The following is a 20,598-nucleotide window of genomic DNA, read 5'->3' as shown; positions in this document are numbered from 1 at the left end:
TAAGAAATCCACATGTTGCAAAGTGGTGGGTTTGTTTTACAAAAGGTAGCACAACAAGTGGACGTTATAATCAAAGCTCATGTACATATTGGAGAGGTATTTCATAGGCTGTAGGTAAAAGGATAAACTCATCATTAGCTCTAGATGCAACTATGAAGGGCCACACAGTGGTGAAGCCCTTGACGCATGAGCTTTTTAAACTAGAGACACCTAACTCAAGTGTCTTACAAGAGTATTATGATATGCACATTCCAAACAATCCAACATGTAATGCTAGGATTTCATGGACTATGTAGTAGAGGTTAAGCATATTTGGCATGCAAGCACCTATACTATGTGTGCCTCCACGTGTTTGGAATGGATACAAATATAAATAATTTTGTACACTAACCCATGCTTACGGAAGAAAACTTGCATCTTGTATGTGGAAGTAGAAATTTTCTAGTCCATACTATGACTAGCAAAGCAACACCAATGCTACCTCTTGACACAATTGCATTTTATTTTTTAAGAAAATACTATTATACAACTCCCTTGGTTAGTTGATATCAAAAATTTTACAAGCTTTTGGGGACCTTCTCTCTCTCAATTGTCGAGCAATAGCACTCTTGCTAGAACTCAAAGCAACATAAATGTATATTTGAATTGCTTGTATGAATTGTATTGTATTGAAATCATTGAGTGGAATGGGGGGGCGGGGAGGGAGTTATTAATCCATTGCAATTAAAGTTCTAACAATCCAGAGTGGCTATACGAGTATTCATATCCTATAAACAAGAGATTCGCGTGCACGTGCGCGCGCACATACACTTACACACACAGTTGGAGATGGAAAGAGAGAAGTATTTATAATTAAAGAGTAGTGTTTGTTACAACACATGTCATAATTCAATGTGAGGCATTATCATAGAATGTGGACTGATTGCACGAGAGAGAGAGAGAGAGAGAGAGAGAGAGAGAGAGAGAGAGAGAGAGAGAGAGAGAGAGAGAGAGAGAGAGAGAGAGAGAGAGAGAGAGAGAGAGAGAGAGAGAGAGAGAGAGAGCAAAAGAAAATGAGAAGATAGGTGACGAGAAAGAATGAGAATAAGAGATGGGAGAGAGAGAGGGGGGGAAGAATGGCATGTTGTTTATAGTGTGTGTGTGTGTGTAGAGAGAGAGAGAGAGAGAGAGAGAGAGAGTGTGTGTGTGTGTGTGTAGAGAGAGAGAGAGAGAGAGAGAGAGAGAGAGAGTGTGTGTGTGTGTAGAGAGAGAGAGAGAGAGAGAGAGAGAGAGAGAGAGAGAGAGAGAGAGAGAGAGAGAGAGAGAGAGAGAGCAAAAGAAAATGAGAAGATAGGTGACGAGAAAGAATGAGAATAAGAGATGGGAGAGAGAGAGGGGGGGAAGAATGGCATGTTGTTTATAGTGTGTGTGTGTGTGTGTGTGTGTAGAGAGAGAGAGAGAGAGAGAGAGAGAGAGAGAGAGAGAGAGAGAGAGAGAGAGAGAGAGAGAGAGAGAGAGAGAGAGAGAGAGAGAGAGAGAGAGAGAGAGAGAGAGAGAGAGAGAGAGAGAGAGCTCTGAGGGAGGGAGAGAGTGAAGGTTGTGGTGGTGGCAACGGTGGTGCTGGTGAAGGTAGTGGTGGTGGAGGTAATGGTTGGTGGTGGTGGTGGTGGTAATGGTGGTGGTGGAGGTGGTTGTGAAGGTGGTAGGGGTATTATTAGTGGTAGTGCTAGTGGTAAGAGTGGAGGTGGAGGTGGATATATCTAGGGGTGGAATAAGGGAACTATTTGGAACAAGATTAGTGGAGTTGTCTAGAAAAGCTTTCTTTTTGGCCTTTCCCAAATGGTGGTAGTCCATTTTGCGTGACTTGCATGATCTTAATATTGTGGTCTTCAAGTATTTAAAGGTTCTTTCTATTAAGATTCTTGAGAATGTGTGTGAACATTTCTTTGTGTTGCTTTGGGGGGCAAAGGCTAGGAGTTGTGCATTCTCACATGTTTGGTAAATTTTATTACAAGGATGGAAATGTTGCTCTATTACCCTTACAAGAGCTACCTCAAACTCTACAAGATTTCTTCCCACTATTCTCATAAACATAGCTATATATAGTAGTACCCTTTGTTCTGTGTTATACTTTTTCTATGCATGGGTCAATGTATCCTTATATTAGTCCAAATTTACATGATGGAGAGCAACAATTGATGCCCTAATTCACAATTATATTTATTGATATTAAACATGAACTAATGTATTCTATATAAAGTAATTGGATTTGGTGAGCATGCTTATTTTAGAAGGGAACCTTTTTATGAGTTATTGTATATGTCAATGTGGTAGAGCTTCAAAAGAGGGTTCTAGCTCACTCACATACATTACCAATTCTGGGAGAGCCATTTAAGTCATCGCTTGTTCACCAATATGATAGATTGTTTGTACTAAGCTTCTAGAGACATAAATTTTCTCTACATTGCATGACATTGTGTTAAGATGCAACATACATGGGCCATGTAGAGTATCTAGTACACATTATCCATACATGAGTGATGGCAAGTGTACTAAGGTATATCCAAAGAAGTTTGCTCAAGTGACTAGGTACTAGTTATCCCATTCATAGGACATTTGATGATGGCAAGGTTATGAACATCAAAGGAGAGAGAGAGAGAGAGAGAGAGAGAGAGAGAGAGAGAGAGAGAGAGAGAGAGAGAGAGAGAGAGAGAGAGAGAGAGAGAGAGAGAGAGAGAGAGAGAGAGAGAGAGAGAGAGAGAGAGAGAGAGAGAGAGAGAGAGAGAGAGAGAGAGAGAGAGAGAGAGAGAGAGAGAGAGAGAGTTGTGGCTTGAATTGGCTGAGAGAGACAGAGAGGGATATATTTTCCCCCCCTCTCATTCTTATTATCTTTTAAATATTTCCCACCTATCAACCTTAGAGATACAGGGCATAGTATCATTGATAAGTTTGATACTAGTATGGATTGTGATCACAAAATGTGCAACTAGAGTCCTACTCTACATACAACTTATCTATACAAAATGCCATGTAAATTCATCGAGGGGTGCTTGTCTCATGTTGTGAGAAGAAGCTTTGATGATGCATCGTAATGCTTTTGAAACTCTTGATGGAATTTTAAGATATGTCATGTGTTGTAATAAAGCTTTTGATGGCAAGGTTGTGCTATCTGAGGGCAATTTTAGGCAAATCTTATGTGTTGTGCTCATGGATAGTCATGCAGACATTGTGAATACATCACTTTGTTATCCTAATTGGCCACATATTAGAATTTTAAAGTTGAGACAAAACATGCGTGTGTGTTGGTTGATGATAACTCTATGGATGGAGGGGCTTCACTAGGTGGATGCAAGACATGAGAGATGGTGTTGGTTTGTTAGATGCTAATAATAAATTATTGTTGCCTTAAGCATGGTGTTACAAGAAGGATTTATTGGGATTCTCATTGCATGTGTGGGAATGGTTGTGTTACCATTATGCATGATCATGTGGACTTTTTAGTGAGAATGATTCTTGCACCAAGGAACATTAGGGTAGACCAATTAAACATTGATGCACTTGGTGACAACATTCCAATGCACACAGTATCACTAAGACAAATAACAATTGTTTCTTTTCCTCCATTGAATACTTGAACTTTCTTAATTTGAGATGTAGCTTTCTAGCACATTTGTTGATATTAAATGTGAACACACCTCCAAATCAACCTTGGAACTCAAATCTAATGAGAGAACTATGCAATGGTAAAAGGCTAATATGCAAGGCCTTTAATTGTAAGGTTTTTGGAGGCAAAGATAATTACAGTTGTGCCAAAGTATTCATTCCAAGGATCACCTTCATTTCAACCACCTTGGCTATCCCTTCGTTCCCAAAGATGATGTTAGTTTCTTACCAAACATGCATTTGCAATGACAATTGATAAGGCTTAGGGCTAGATCTTATCTCCATTGGGATTGTATCTTAACAGCCTTGTCCTCACACATGGCTAGTTGTATGTTGTTGTTTCTTGGGACAAGTCTCTAGATGGGCTCAAGGAAGACAAACTCCATGCCAATTTACGAGGAATATTTTATATTACTTTCTTTATAACTAGCTACTTATCCTATTTTTTGCAATGCTTGTGCACTTGTTTATTTCAAAAGGTTTTATTTGGATATAGTTCTCTTATGTTGCTTCATGCTTTCTCATTAATTAAGTTTTTGTAAGCAGATCACAACTCCTAAGTTTGGCCACTATCATGTATCAAAGACACAAACGAGATTATAAGAAAAGTTTGTGTCTCTGGCTTAACATCCCAAAATGTGTTGATCTCTTGCATGCCTCGTTGAGTGGCTTGGGACTCTACCATTGTTTCAATTGTTTTGAGAGAGAGAGAGAGAGAGAGAGAGAGAGAGAGAGAGAGAGAGAGAGAGAGAGAGAGAGAGAGAGAGAGAGAGAGAGAGAGAGAGAGAGAGAGAGAGAGAGAGAGAGAGAGAGAGAGAGAGAATAATAATAATAATAATAAGAGGGGAGGAGGGATTGCACATCCTTACTAGATAAGCACCTTTGATACCCATGCCTGCGTGGGTTTAGCACTATTATTAGTATCCATGGTAATTAAAGGAGCTTAGGTCTATTCTTAGTCCAATGTTTCACAAGTGCTCCTCAAAGCACAAAGATAGGTATACTGTATGTGGAGGCACATTAATATTATGCATGTGGAGTGCTACATCTATGGTCAATTTTCTTCTTTTCCTTTCTAGAAAATGCCCAAAAGATCTTTTAGCAAGTTCGAAGTCATTCTATGGGCACCATCTAAGATTGGTAGGAGGCTTTGTCAATTTATCAATTATAATATGGCACACAAGAAGAACTAAAATTGAAGATCCAACTAAAAAATCCTAGCAAATATACTTAAGCTTTTGAGAATTGCTAGGCCAACACAAAGATAATATAGTGACTAAATGAAAGATTGAGATTGTTTGGGGCCTTACTGTGAACCTCAATATGACATTGCTTGCTATATATAGATTTTCACCTCACCTTTAGCTTTAATCATAACACACATTCAATGTTAATAAGAATTTCCAACGCTAGAGCATGTGGAAAGCCTATTAAGTGATCCTCCGGCACTAATGATAAATGGGTGAAATTGAGAAAAATTGGAAAAGTGAAAAAATGTATAGAGCTATGCTAAAACCAAAGACAAAGCATTGAAATGGCGGGCCAAAAAGAGGTGAATAACATAACAGGATGAGGCCTCTACATGCAAGAGTTGCATTATTGCATCAACATTGTGGGAGGTTTGGAAGGGCACGACTCGCCCAATAGATTTTGTAGCTATTCCATTGTAAGACTTTTGTCATTTTTCTAACCAGAAATTTTATAAATTTTTATTATTAGCCATAGCAACTTTGGTCAAATAAAACGAGGCGGAGCCTTTTCAACGATTGCCTATTCGATTCAAAAATTTCAAAGCTAATTTTCAGAGGAAAGCCTCAATCCTGATTTTGTGCAGCTTATCTAAAATTGGAGCAGCCTTGCCTTTGTTGATGATGGAGATGGAGCTCCAGAAAGTGCGCAGACGCCAGTCTATGATTCTGAGCCACCTTCTTCCTCGACCACTTTGCCAGTCCATAAATCCGCTGGTTTGCAATCCGAACGCTTTTGCTTGCCGGAAACGCTTGGTTTAGGCAACGTAAAACGCTACCATTTAGTGGTCTAATAATCTTTCGTCTGGTTGTTGCTTTATAGCGATTGTGATGATGATGACTACCGTGACGATGATTAGTGTGATGAGGATGATAATCATCTATTGTATTTAGTATATATCATGATGTATTTGCAATCTATGCACATTAATCATCATCATCATCGCTCCATCTGTAGGCATATAGTATTTTCATCTGGTCGTTGGGTTCAAAATGGTGGTGGTGGCAATGATGATGATGACCTTTACATATGTATGTATATGGATGATGATTCTTAGCACATTTTGATGATCGGGAGCTACTTCATAGAGCCCTGAGTTACCATTTTGCCGCAGTGAGAGATGTTCTTTCTAAGTTGGATCAGATGCCCGTAACATTCTCAGCTGCAGAAACTACAAGTACTGGCCTTCCTGCTTTTCACTCCCCTTTCGAGGCAGTTACAATGTGTCATACAAATCAATCTTCACTATGCAAGGAGGTCCCATGACAAGAAAACAATGATGAGCTGGTATCCGGCCTTTTGAGATAGTGCAGCTGCTGGGTTAGGAGATACATGAGCTCATTCCTCCGTTTCAGGTATCATTGCCAGAGGCCAGTTTAGCCTCTTGCTTCCTATGATGAGACCTATGGGCTGTGTCCAGTATCCAAGTTAGCACTTACACTTAACCAAGCAATTGTAAAACTTCAAAACTCCATCCATCAGATACCATCATTTAGACAACCCAAAGATGCCCTTGCACCAAGTAAAACATATACCTCCGCATCTTGTTGACCTTGGATCTTTCCCTCTATTATACTCATGCTCTTTTGCCTTTGCTGAAGGCACTCACAAAACTTGCACTTGAAACTCTTGTTCTCATCCTGCAATGGTTGCATCTCCTTGACAAACCATTGCCTTCTAGGAAGAGTGTCCCTTTGCACTATTCTTGGACTTTGGCCTTGTTCTTGACTATGTCTTTCTTTAAACCTTTCATAGCTTGGTTGTGTTGTCTAGTACTACCCTTCCTAGTTTTCTCTCTCTTTTGAAAAGTAGTGTCTAGCTTCATGTGTTCTATTAATTTGTATCTCCATACTCATCGAGATTTGCAAGCTACCTAGAGACTCACTAAAACCAGCCTTCCTCCTTAGAGAGGATGGTGATAACCCAATGAATCAATAATTACAGCAAGCAAGTAAAGCATATATATTGAAATGCCCCTTGCAGTTTTCCTATATTTGTTATTGCAAATGGATGGAGTACACTGACATTCTTCAATTTAGTCCATTGATCCAAGTGCCTCTTATTATCATAAATGACCAGCAAGCCTTCAAAGTAAGTTCCCCTTGGTTTGCTCAGGGATTGGTCTTCAATTGTGCTCCATGGGTGACAAATTCAGCCCCAAATGTTTACCGATTGAATAAGCACTTGAATCTTTTGAAATTCTCGATTTGAGTGATTGAAATTCAAGTCTCTAGCTCCTAAAAGCACATTTCCCAAGGTGGTTATCAAACCCTAATTTCTGTCTGTAAATTAGGGTTTGCAGTAGAGCTTCATAAAAATCTCCACCTCCAATGGTTAAATTTGATGGAGACTATTGAGAAAAAAATTGAATTGGCTAAGGAGCGAGAGAGAATGCTGAGAAGAGAGAGAAAATTCAGATTTCAGTTGCAAAGAACAGGCTGATCTCTATTGCTGCCCTGCTTTAATAGCCTCTAGAGCTGTTGCCTGGCCACAAACTCGCTTGCTTAGCTGTCGCTTACTATCTAGAGAACTTGAGCTGCTGTTGCTTACTGTTGGTGGTGTTCTTGGTGGTTGCCAAAGTGGAAGAATTGTTGGTGGCTTGCTCCTACATTTAAGTTCATTTCTCATTCTAGTGGCACTGCATCTCATGGTCGAGATACACTAAATGCAGCGGAAGACTTAGAAATGAAAGGCTAAGTTTGTGGCCACCATTGCATATGGCGAGGTGGGGAAGAAATCCTAGAAGGTGCAGTTTAGGTCCTAGGAATGGATGTGAAATGTACAATAGGGAGTCACTAGCAGACCAATCAGTCAACCCCTTAGGAGTAGAGTAGAATGGCCACTGAAACTGTTCGTGTGCCATATGTCCCAGCAACCGTGAGTTGAAGGAGTAGATGGGGCAGTAGTGGCACGCGTAGCTCTACTAGACTGTGTAGTCATAGTAGTCTGCTGTGGTTTTCTAGGTGGTAAACCTTGGTCCTTGGTACGACACTCCTCGTTCACATGGCCCAACCTGTGGCAGTGTGTGCAAAACATATTATTCTTAGGAATTTACTGCTAAAGGGATCGTGTTTCTTTGCTTTTGTCGAAGGAAGTGGGGTTACCCTTGTTTTGGCTTGTCTTCGCATCTTGCGAGTTTTTGCCATTGGTGGTTTTTGCTCCCGAAGAAGAGGTAACTAATCCTTGCCCCTTCGAATAGATGTGAGTAGAGGACTTTTTGTAGACTTGATCATGGAGCCTCGCACAACGCAAGAATTGACACTCAAACTTGTAGAATATCAGCAATCTAGGCAGTGAGATAATGTGTTGGATGAAATGGAAGTATTTATTGAGCAACTTGTTCAAGAAGAACGCGACCTGATGGTCATCTAACCTTGGAGAGCTAGTAGTGGGAAACTTGGCTAGTAAATGCAAATATTCGGCCAACTTGACTTTCAAATCATCCCCTTCCTTAATGGAAAACTCGTGGAGCTCAAAGTCGATGTTTATACGTTGAGTATGATCTTTGGTTGCATAGCAGTCGATGAGATGACTCCAACATTTCAATGCAAGAGGGAAGTGCTGTACTGAGAGTTAAACTCAGGAAGCAAGCCCTACATCAACATTGACTGTGGCATTGTGAGCTCTCCATAAATAGATGTAATTAGGGTGTGCTAGGTGAGGATCAGGCATAGGCTTAAGACCAATAACAAGGTCCCAAAGACCGTGAGACTCAAGCACTTACTGCATACAGTTCAACGAAGTAGTGAAATTCAACCTGTTGAAACGAGTCTTTGTCCGTGAAGGCATTCTTGGCCAAGACAATAGGAGTGATAGTGCTTGCATAAGATGGATAGGGTGGGTATTGTGGGGGAAAGGAGTACACTTGGGAATGGATCCCAGAGTGTCCACTAGGCATACGAGAAGTGTGCACAGTGGATCCAAATGTTTGCATGGGATGACTAGGCACGGGCATTGTCGCCGCATGAGCATCTCGTGTTGGAGGGATAGGGACACGTGGAGCAGAGGATGGAAATCCCTGTGTTGGACTGACCCATGGAAAGTGTGATGAGGCACCATAAGCAGAGGATGGAAATCCCTACATATAAGAGGTCATGGTGTGTGTGTAGCTGGGGGTAGTAAGGGGGATGCCCATCGTAGCCTGCCCAATAAGAAAAGAGGTGCCTACATGAGGAAAGGTAGAGGGAACTGTGTAAGAGGGTGTCATTCCCTGTAACGAAGCCCCATAGTGTAGAATGGCTTGTGCGAAATGGTAGGTGACAGTATTAAGAGGTGGGATGCCCCCTAACGATGCACCATGGTATGACATGGAAGGGAAGTGTGAATATGGAATAGAGAATGAGAATGTGCTAGGAGTGGAGATAGAAGGTCCAACTCCCAGTGTGGTAGAGGCATATGTAGAATGTTATGTAGAATGTAAGTTGAGGTTTAGAAATGAATGTGATACGGCTTCAAGAAAAGAGGGTAGGATGGGAGGGAGAAAAAAAGAGTAATTGACTTGCTCAAATGAAACAAAAGATGTAGGTATACCTGATCGTGAATGTTTGCTTCTTGAGCCCCCTCTATTAAGATTTACATACATTTGAATATCTGGATCCTGCACATTGAAAGGCAAAACAGGAGAGGGTTTTGATTCGAACAACTCAAAAGTATTGTATGAACTTGACACATGGCTTGGCCAATATGATGAAAATGGATTGCCAGTTATCCCAAATGTCGTATGTCCTCCATGATCAGAAAGGTTTCCAGCCTCATCAACCAGTCGGGAAGGAGTAGCAAAATTGGAAGAAGGGATGTCTTTTGGTCCATACTTGTTTCGTAGGTACTCCTCAAACTCCTCCGTGAGATTAATGAAATTTGGAATATCTGGCATAGGTGTAAACATAGAAGGTCATGGTGAGGGTGAATGTGGAGTGTTGAACCCATGCTTCCTTCCATGGATGGGTGGTGAATCCTTGATTACAACAGCAAACAATAAATGCAAATCTGAAAATACAAATTTACCTACTGATCTTAGATAGTGCACACTTGATTGACTCTAAAATTGTCACCCCTTTTGGTATTTCTTTAGCTTTATTGAAGAAGAAGTTGATTTACAGTGGGATTCTCTTGATCCCTTTCGCAATCCAAACTCCCCTTGCTGTCCAAAGTGACCAGCAAGTCTTCAATCTGTTTTGCCCCTTGATTCGGGTACTTAATTGGCTTTCACCCACTTCATAGATGATGGAAATGCTCCAAATTCAATGGCTGGCTAGTCCTCCACCTGAATTCACCTTTAGCCTTGAAAAATCCAAGACTTGGAGCTTCCAATTTTTGGCACTCTTCTCGAGGTTTTTGCTAAACCTTAATTTCTACTGTAAGTTAGAGTTTATAGCAGAGAAATTTGCGATTTCTCAGCCTCCAAGGGTCCAAATGCTGAGATCTTCGGAGCAAGGTTGTGAAATGGGTGGCTGATGAGAGAAAAAGCCGTAGAGAGAGAAAATTCAGAGTTTTTTGGCGAAGAATGACTGAAAATCAGTCAAATGCAGGTGCTGCCCTGCCACAACAGCATTAAATACTGTCGCCTATAGCTGAGATATCCAAATCAACTGTCACCTTGTATGTGGATGCAATCGCCCGGCTGTGGAGGGTCTGAATCTGCAATCGCCTCCTCAAAACTCACTCATGGCTGGCTGCAATGGCTGAAAATAGGTAGGAAGGGCTGCTCACAGTTCTCCCACATTTGCTACAGCAATAAATGATCTCGTTTTTCCTCTTCTTCAGCCTTTTACCAGCCTCTACAAGCAAGCTTGCCAAGTGGCAGCCTTCCCAAATGGTTTTTCCAACATTATCCATCATTAAATATTAATTTTCAGTCTTTAATTATTGAAAATTATTCTAATAATTATTTTGGTGTCTAGAAAAATAATATGACTAGCCAATAATTAAATTGGCTAGGCATCTTCCACTCTGGAGTCTCTCTGTGCTATCTTTGACCATTAGATTGACATTAGGTACTACTAAATGCCACATCTCTAGTGTCACCAATTGACATTTATGGCCAAATGAATGACCTAGGCCAATAATTGACACCCGATACCACCAAGTACCCGTGCAACATAGTTTATAGCAACTTTTGCCTTTGACATCCTGTGATTTTCTCGGGTCCCGAGCTTGTAAATTTACTCTAACTCCAATTGCACCTCACATGTGCAACATTTACTTAATTATGTGATTAAAAATTAATCTACATGTTAAGTGAGGTTTCAAAAATACATGTCCTCATGACAGTCCTCCCCCTTGAAATCCTTGCAATCGTTCTCGATTGCACTGCCAAATGCATCAAAAGCAAAGTACTACACTAGAATTTCCAAAGGGCATCATAGTCAACACAACATTGCGCACTGTTGTTCAACCATTCCATATGCCCAACATATGCTGAAAATTACTAGCCAACATAACATAACATAAGACGCAAAGAATCTCAAAAACATTGCTAGATCATCATGTGACATGTCCATTGCTCATGAGCGCAACTCATTTGGCAAAACCAAACCATTGTATAGCGAAAACCAAGTATAAACCATGGCTGAAACATCAATGGCATCATAAGACATGTTGCTGTCCACAAAACCAGCTGAATACAATCGAATAGTAATGATCATATGTTGAAAACCAACATTTGATAATCGGCTCCTTATGATCATTAACTGATGCTACACCAAGCATAACCAATGCCATACCAAGCATAATTGATTATACACCGAGCATAACGGATGCAAATGTACAGTTTTAGAGCTGCAGTGAAAACCATACCGATCTATATACCAAACATAGTGACTAATACACTGGATAGTGATCTCCTAGCAAACATACTGTTCAGCTACAATACCGTGAATGTATGCTGAATACATTCGAGATCCACTACTTCTGGAGCTGTCCATTATTGAGGAGCGGAGGTGCTAGCTCCCTCACAAGCATTAGGTAATACTCTGGACCTTTGCTTTGCTGAACCTGATTGAGCCTGAACTAAAGTTGGCTCTAACTGGAAAGCATCAAGGTAAAGTTGCAACAATTGAGGAGGACGCCAAGTTATCCTCCTCCATCCATTTGGCATCCATTGGTGAATAATTTTGAAACTTTACCAAGTACCTTATGGAACCCTTACCCTTGATCTTCCTCTCTTTGTGTGCCAAAATCTGCTCTGGTACTAATATTTCATCGAGCTCTTCAACCTCCGGCTGAATTTCAATAGATACATCCTCTGGCATCTCTCTACGAAAAGGTCTAAGCAAGCTCACATGAAAGGCATTGTGTATCTGCCAGTGTGGAGGCAATTTCAGCCTATAGCATGCATCACTGATCCTCACATTTCCAACATTTCCATTATCACTTTTATCCTTAGTGAAAACTAAGTAAGTTGAAAGATGATTTTTCATTACTTTGGAAATAGTAAAAGCAGATACAACAAGGACAGATTCCCCTTTCAATTTTACATCCAAAGTATGAACTTTGCCTCTATGGAAGAGGGTCACAATCTTATCACGAGTATCAATCATTGCATGTACACGATGACACCAAGGCATACCAAGCAAGGCATCACATCCTTCCAATGGAGCAATAAAGAACTCTTCGCTATCCACATAACTTTGAATGTGCAAATGAAGCTTTCCAATGATAGGAGTGACCAGCTTTGCATGTCCCTTACATGCCATGCCAATCTCACCCATGGGCCCCATCTCATCCTCTCTAATGCCTAAACGGGCTGCCATATCAAGAGATGAAATTTGATTGTGCCCTGGATCAAGAAAAATCAATGCATGCTGATTTCTGATTTTGCCCCATGTCATGCAAAGTTCAGTACTATCTTGATTAGGCTGATCTGCCACTACATCAAGCACTAAACCAGTAGTGGTTTTACCTTTCTTTTCCTTATTATCATCCTTTTCAGCTTGCTGTTTATTAGGACAGTTGCGTGCCATATGCCCTTCTTCTTCACAATTATAGCATTTATTTGCAGCCATCAGCTCCTTCCATCGTGCATCACTTTTTCCACTCTCTCTTTGCGATCTGTTCCTCTTTCCAGCCCTATTTTCAGATCTGCCCTGATTTTCAGCTTTATTTTCAGATTTACCCTTTTTCTCAGCCTTTGCCTCTTTGACGTGTTCTTTTGTTTTCCCGAGCACATCTCTGAGTTCTCTTCCTTTGACGTGTTCTTTTGTTTTCTTTCTCTTCAGTCTTGTGTTCAACAGTTTATTTCAGCACTTGTCTATGCTTCCATTGCTGTACTAGTTCTGACATGGTATCAGACTGCAGGATCTAGGTTCTTGCTGCGATTTTTCTACTGATTACAGGTCCTTCTCCCCCTTATTGATAAGGCCTGTGTTTTTCAGACCAGCAACCTGCGTCTTCAGCTTGCGCATGGATTCCAACCTGCAATCGTCAGTTTGCTGCATTAAATGCTCCACTTGTGCTACATTTGCAGCAGCCCTTTCATGCTGAATTGCTACCTCCACTGCATGTGGCAAACCCTCATTAATACTCTACTGCTTGGGAGCATATGAAGCAACAACAATTTGCTGTAACATGTTTGTCTTGCCATTTATAGCACACACAAACTTCAAAGAAAGTGGTAAAAGGCCTTCAAAAACATCACCAATGTCATGTGTGGTTGGCATTTGAAATTGGTGATGTGAAAATGCTGCATTTTCAGCAAATATGGCATCCCTACTAACAACCATCTTATTTGTGTGTGGGTTATACATGCGATAGCCTTTGCTTTTCAAATTGTAGCTAATAAAAATGCATTTTACAGCCTTATCATCAAGCTTCCCATGAAGCTCTTTCGGGACATGTATATAGGCTATGCAACCAAACATTCAAAAGTAGTCAACTTTGGGTTTCTTGCCATGCCAAGCTTTGAATGGTGTGATCATCTTCAAAGCCTTTGTAGGTGCACGATTCAATACATGATTGGCACATTGAAGCCCTTCTAATCAAAATTTATGTGGCAGCCCCTTGCTTTTCAACATACAATAAGCCATTTCCATGAGAGTGCAATTCTTCCTTTTAGCAACTTCATTTTGTTGAGGAGTGATTCAAACATTGGATTATTGGAGCTTGGCGAGACTCTTGTTGGCAGGAAGAGTAGTGGTTGCCAACCAAGTTCTTCTTGCGACCATGTGGTACATCACTCCTTGTTGGGCATTCTCTAGGTCGTGTATTGGCCAGGTGAAATGCCTCATCAGGAACTTCATTTGGTTAGGAGGAGATGGGAGTCAAGCCAGAGCAAAGGTGGCTTGGGATGTCATCATACAGCCTAGATCCAGAGGAGGATTGGGGATCATAGACCCAGATAGTCAGAGCAAAGCCCTATTGGTCAAGCTCATTGTTAGGGGTTTGCTTCCAAGAGAGGAGCCCTGGAAGAAACTTTTGATGGGGAGGCTAGAGGACTTGACACCTATACATTGAGGACCATGGCAGCCCAGCATTCACTGGATATTTCAGGAGATGAGCATTAGAGATTTAGGGAGGAGCTTCGAGGTCAGATTTGCAGCTGCCATTATTAGAGCTTGGAGATCTGTATCTCCACGTATCCACCAGCTCCCCTCGACTACTGTTGAAGAGAAGAGGAGACATTTCTTCTCTTTAATCATTATTTGAGATCAGAGTCAGGCCATACCATTGGGCAGCGGACACACTTATCATGGGGGAGATTCTCTTTACAGGTCGCTACATTAGTGGGGGAGTGGTTTGCATTTCAGGAGCTACCTCACGAGACCCAAAGGCAAAGATTACATGGTCTTAGGGGAGCCAGGGCTATGATTGAGGCCGTGATGGAAGGGGTTCCACCAAATTGGCAAGCTGAAACAACTTCCTCTTAGACTTGGATTGGTCTTTTCTCTAGAGGGGATATCCTTCTAGCAGTCATTGCATCTAGCAGAGACAAGACATTCACTTTCACAGTCCAGGAGGATGGCTGCCTCTAGCGAGAGGACCTTGACCTTACAACACTCAGTGGCTACTCTAGGCAGAGAATCAGAGTAGTGGCACACTTTCAAAGAAAATGGCACATAGACCAAGACCCAACCACTTGTCTTATAGATGGATGGAGATATTGGGCATACCAGAGGAGGCCTCTACAGAGATTTCAGTGGGATCCAGGAGAGTGGGTGTGGAGGGATCCCTTCCTTGATAGGCCATTTGACATCCCCTTCTTTGGCTACAGTACTAGATTGGGACGGAGGATACAGATGAGCAAGATTAGAGCACAGCGTGTAGCCATCCCTCATTGGCATAGAGAGGGAGTCTTAGATGAGTTCCTATACGACTTTTGGAGGCGGCTACATGACAGCTTCAGGCCCAAGAAGATATCTCTCTTTCTATGGCTTTTAGCCCATAGGAGTTTAGTAGTTGGCACTTGGCTTGGTTATGGCAGGGACCCAGTGGCTTGCGCACGATGTGGTGAGCCAGAGGAGACACAGAGACATTGCCTCTGGGACCTGTCCTAGAGCCCAAGAGATTTGGAGGAGAGCTCTTAGGATAGTATTCCATGGTACAATAGAGTCCATGGTGGCGACTGCAGCTTGGGTCATAGATAGAGGTGCAACTTGCGGCTATGAGGACACTCATGGGAGCATTTCTTTTCTCATCATTGGACAACATCTAAGCAGGATCCCTACCCTAGACTACTCACAGACACAGTGGACTCAGGGACATTGTCATAGATGGGAGCTGATTTCCAGCATTATAGCTTGGTACATATGGACTGCGAGATATAGTTAGGTCATTGATCTTCAGGATATACCCACTGGGGAGTCTTTATCGAGGATTTGGACAGAGATAGTCCATACTCACCGTGGGAAATGGGAGAGGTTGCAGGGCAGCTCTGAGAGGATGAGGAAGAAAAGAGAGGCTTTCTTGAGGATTTGGGATTCAGACACCTTCTTTCACACTTTCCCTCAGATGGTCTGGCACTTTAGCCCACCAGGTTGTTTGTTTACATGACCATTGTATCTTTGATGTACTTAGTTACTCTTCACAGAGTTTCTTGTACTTTGTATTTACCTTAGGGGGACTTTCTCCGAGGTGTTATTAATAGAGTTCTCTTTTCTTGGGAAAAAGAAATTGTGCAATATTTGCAATTTCGGTGGAGATTCATACAGGGGAACTCGAATCGGGCAAAAGTCCCAACATTCCTTGAAGAAATTTCAAGAAATTTTAGAAATTGGGAAATTTGGCCAAAAATCTTAAAATTTCGCAGTAGGGAGTGTGAGAAATTGAAGCTTTCTTTGAGATTAGGTATGAGACAAGCAAGACAAATGAGAAATTGTAGAAATTTCGAAAACCCTGAAATTTGGAAAATTAAGGTTTCTGCATTTTTTCTTAGATTTGGAGAAAATGGCGGATAGGGTTGAGAAAATGGCGAGCAAGGTTGAGAAAATGGTGGGCATGGCTAAGAATATTACGAGCAAGGTTGAGAGAGACTATGTGTGAGAGTTACTTGTAAGACTATAGATGGGACTGTGTGCAAGCTGAAAACAGTAGCAACACCTTCTCCAAAACAGCAGCTTCTCTTCCTCAGGCTGAACATTGGCTAGCTATAGTAGGACCTTGGTAGAGCGGCACTGGTTGACTGTGGCTGTTCGGGATCCATGCGTAGAAGCTGCTCTGATACAAAATGTTGGAAATGGAGGAAAAGAGAGAGAGAGTGAACATAACACAATGAGCAAGAGTGGGCAGCATTTCCACACTCTAAAGATACAAGTGCTAGAATAGAAGAATGAAAGTACAATAGATCTTAAGTAAGTTAGACCTATCCCTAACTCAAGTAGAGTTAATTTTACTCTAGAACTAACTCTAGAAGTGGTGACACAACTTATTAATAAAGTTGTGTTCACACTACAAACCAACTAACTAAAACATTGGGCATTGCCCATAGAATTGGAAAATTTTAACAATATTAAAATCCCCACTTACAATCCAGCAGTTAACTTGAGATAGAGAATGAGTAGGCATAGTCCTCTCCCTTTTGTTATTAAGGCATATATAACCAACAAGCCTATTAATGGCTCCTCCACTCTCACAGATATCCAAAGTGCTCTTCTTGCTATAAGGATACCCCAATCCTGTACTGCATGAAGCCAATGCTCACCAATACAGAGCTATACTCCTGCTTGTATCATTGAGGCTCCTACAACGGGCGTCCAATACATGAAACTTCAACCAGGCAACAGCTTCCCACTGCATTGGGAAATCCTCTCTTTCGAGAGGTGATGCTCTTGTAGCATATATAAATTGACTGATCCTCCAACTAGGGCCCCTTGGAGATCCTGTCTCATGAGGCTTCATCCTTGGCAGACAAATCTTCCTCCAAAGCCTCGAATGTTCCATGAGAGGATCCTCATGTAGATCATCTAAGTCTCTCAGACTGGCATGGCTCCATGAACCATGCTTCTCTTCTGTTGCCTAGTGTATACTTTGTCCTACCTCATTACAATTTCTGCAGCCTTGTGAAGAGATGGGAACTCGATGGAGTTTAAATGTTATTCATGCGAATTTGTTCCAAACTCCTCGCTCGCTTCCTCCCCTTGATGAGTAGCTAGATCCACCTCTCTCCATGGGAATCTCTCCCCTCTTGCTAAGTATTAGGGACCTGAGAAACAAACTTCTTGGTAGAGGCCTCAACTATAGGAACCATCTCAAGTGTTCCAAGTGCATCCATCACTGCCTCACAAGGCTGGGGGGATGAGTTAGTTGCTCCATCCCACATGGGGAAGTCACTGTGGGAACCATATCAAGTGTTCTAGGTGCATCCATCACTACCTCAAACGGCCGAGGGGTGTGAGTTAGCTACTCCATCTCACATGGGGAAGTCATTGTTACTCTAGCTACTAGTGATATCGTAGGTGGTTGTACCTCTGTCACCTGTGGCTTGGGGGGAGGGAACCTCAGGTATAGTCATCTCTGCTGCCTCAAGCGGCACAATCGGATTCTTGTGTAGCAGGCCTGGATCCCTAACAACTATCCATCGTTTCTCAGCCTATTTCTCTTACTCGTCTCTCTCCTTGTCTCTCCCCTTGTCTCTGTTTTTGCCTTCTCCTTTTTCTAGCAGCTCGTCTCCTCTGCCCTCCCCTCCCTCTCACTTCCTACGAGGTAAGGGCCCTCCCCCTTCATCCTGAAAGGAGTTTGGGTGAGGCCTAGTATTTTGTCTCCTTTGCTCTATTCTAGGGAAATTTGCTGCAAGGTGGCCTATCATCTTGCAAGCAAAGCATTGTCTTGGGAGACCAGTGTAATATATTGTCTGAATCATACACCCTCCATGCATCGATGGAATCTTGATGGCTTGAGGAAGGGATCCCAATGCTGAACTAGGGACTATGACTCTGATTGATGGGTGCTGAGGTCATCTCTCCACCACCACATCTATGAAGGTCCTGTCCCATTGAATGACTCGCCCAAAAGCTTTGCCAATTTGGGCTATACGAGGTAAAAAATACTCGTTGAGGCCAGGGAGGTGTACCGTGATAGCCGTACCATCTCTGAGCATGGGATAATCCTTGCCCTCAACCCATCTATCATAGAAGGGAATTGCAGTTCAGACGTGTAATGGGCTGGTGGCAAGCACCCCTATAGACTGTTATGGTGTGCTAAAGCTGACCTTGAAACGCCCTTTTCCCAATGGATTTACCTTTGTAACTCTCGATGGAGTGCCTATGAGAGTTGTCTGTATCATGTCTTTTAGGGTATGCATTGGTGATGGATCGCCTACCAATCGGCACACCGAAGATGACTTCTCCAAGGTCGCCACTCTATCTGTAATTTGAGCTTTACGTTAGGATTGATCCTGATCTATGGGATAGTATTAGCCATGGGAGCTATGGGGGCTGCACTGGAGTCCTTGAAGCTGTCCCGTGGATCAAGTTTTCTCTTTAGGCTGCTGTCTGGGATCTTGTTATGTTGCATTTTCGGCACTCTATTGATCCTATGGTAACTCTTGTGAGGAGGGAATGAGTGATCAGGAGAGGGAAGCCTTTGCTTGGAACAGTGTTGCTAGGGTGGGGGAGTAGAGGCCATGGGTTCAACAAATGGTAAATTCTGTCTACTCTCTTCTCTCTGTGCGGAAGTAGGCCCTCAGCTTGAGCAACTCCCTTGCTTTTGACAAGCAGCCTCTCTGCTTCTGTGGAAACATGACAATTTTGACTCCATCATTTTGCCCTTGGAGAGCACCTTCTGTCAAAACTGTTGGGTAAGTCAAAAATCTTATAGAGATCTTTGCTTGACCCTTTGACTTGTGACGATAGACCTTGGTGCTGGTGAGTAACCTACTTGCATGTGTTGAGCGACTTGGCAAGTGATCATGCTGGTTGGAAATGCAATGTCGACGCGATTCTTATTTTTCTTCATTCTTGCCCGTCTGCTGCGTCAGACACATTACGTTAAACTTGAGAGAGAGGAAGAGGCTAGAGAGAGAGAGAGAGAGAGAGAGGGGGGGGGTTGAGAGAGAGAGAGAGGAGAGGCTTGAGAGAAAATGAGGGTGTGAGAAGCTTGAGAGAGAGGCTTGGGGGAGAAATAAGAAAGAAAGAAGACAAAAAAAAGAAAGGAGAAAGAAAAAAAGAAAGTTGTAGACTTGAAGGAGAGTGGCCAAAAAGTGCCTATTTTTTCACACTAAATCGTACAGATACATACCGTATCGTACCATACGGATTGTACTGTCCGGATCAGTCCGTTCTATGTACAGAGACAACCCTGCGTTAGAGCTATGCTAGAGCTGCATCAGACTTGTGTCAAGAGTGATCTTTCTTGTGCATACAAATGTCCTTATACAAGTCCCCAAGAAGGAAAGGTATTTTCACATCCATCTAGTAGAAGTCTAGATCCATTTGCGCAACTAAGGCCAATACCAAGGGTAGGGTAGTTATCTTGACCACAAGAGAGAATATCTCATCAAAATCAACTCCTTTCTCCTGCTTAAAGCCCTTAGCAGCCAATCTCGCCTTATATGTTGGCTTAGGGCGACTTGGGATACTCTTCAACTAATACACTCACTTTCATGGCAATGCATTTTCCATTGGGAAAAGAAACCAAATTCTATGTATGGTTTTTTTGTAGTGAATTATACTCAGACTACATGGCCCCCTCCCAAGAGTGACTATCACATTTGTGTATAGCCTTCTCATAATTAAAGGGCTCATCGAAATCTATCACGATGATATAATGCATAGAGGGCTCAAAATGATCAGGAGAATATGAGGCTCTAGTCGAGTGTCTTAAGATTGGTTGTGGGGCTTGTATGGCTAGTCCTCTATTCAATATCATGATCTTGCACAACAGGTGGATCTTGAGCTACTATATCATCATCAGCTGGACTCCTCTTGAAAGATCACCTTGCGTATCTCAACTACTTGCTCTTGTCTCATATGCATCTTTTTCTCATGGAATACGATATCATGGTTGCGGATAACCTTCTGAGCTTGTGGAATCCAAAGGTGATCGTCCATCGCATCTCCATGACCATATTCAAGAAAGATGCATTTAAGAGACTTTGGATTCATCTTATTGCATTTGTCTTTGGGAATATGGTAGAAAGCTACACATCCAAAGATACACAATTGTGCTCATGAGGGAGGTGTACTAGATCGTACCTCCTCTGCAACTCTACTACCAAGAGTAGTGCATAGGGATCTATTAATCAAATGAATGGTAGTAGTAATTGCGTAAGTCCAAAAG

General features: G+C 42.1%; 1 protein-coding gene across 4 annotated transcripts in view; it reads left to right on the top strand.

Annotated features, from left to right (window-relative positions):
- The first annotated feature begins 5,177 nt into the window (after positions 1-5,177).
- Positions 5,178-20,598, top strand: part of LOC148040538 (3-ketoacyl-CoA thiolase 1, peroxisomal-like) — a 215,272-nt gene continuing 199,851 nt past the window's right edge. For 2 of the 4 annotated variants that reach the window (XM_087700635.1, XM_087700618.1), the window contains exon 1: positions 5,402-5,606. In XM_087700635.1, the coding sequence (XP_087556761.1) occupies positions 5,511-5,606 (96 nt within the window). In that variant the 5' untranslated portion in view covers positions 5,402-5,510. Of the gene's footprint in view, positions 5,309-5,399; positions 5,607-20,598 lie in introns of those variants that run through there. The other 2 variants (XM_087700626.1, XM_087700645.1) reach the window with 2 other exon arrangements.

The sequence above is a fragment of the Lygodium microphyllum genome, chromosome 2 (assembly GCF_053477565.2).
Source record: "Lygodium microphyllum isolate KBCC chromosome 2, Lygodium_microphyllum_v1.1.10, whole genome shotgun sequence".
NCBI lineage: Eukaryota > Viridiplantae > Streptophyta > Polypodiopsida > Schizaeales > Lygodiaceae > Lygodium > Lygodium microphyllum.
This window is presented reverse-complemented; position numbering and strand designations above follow the sequence as displayed.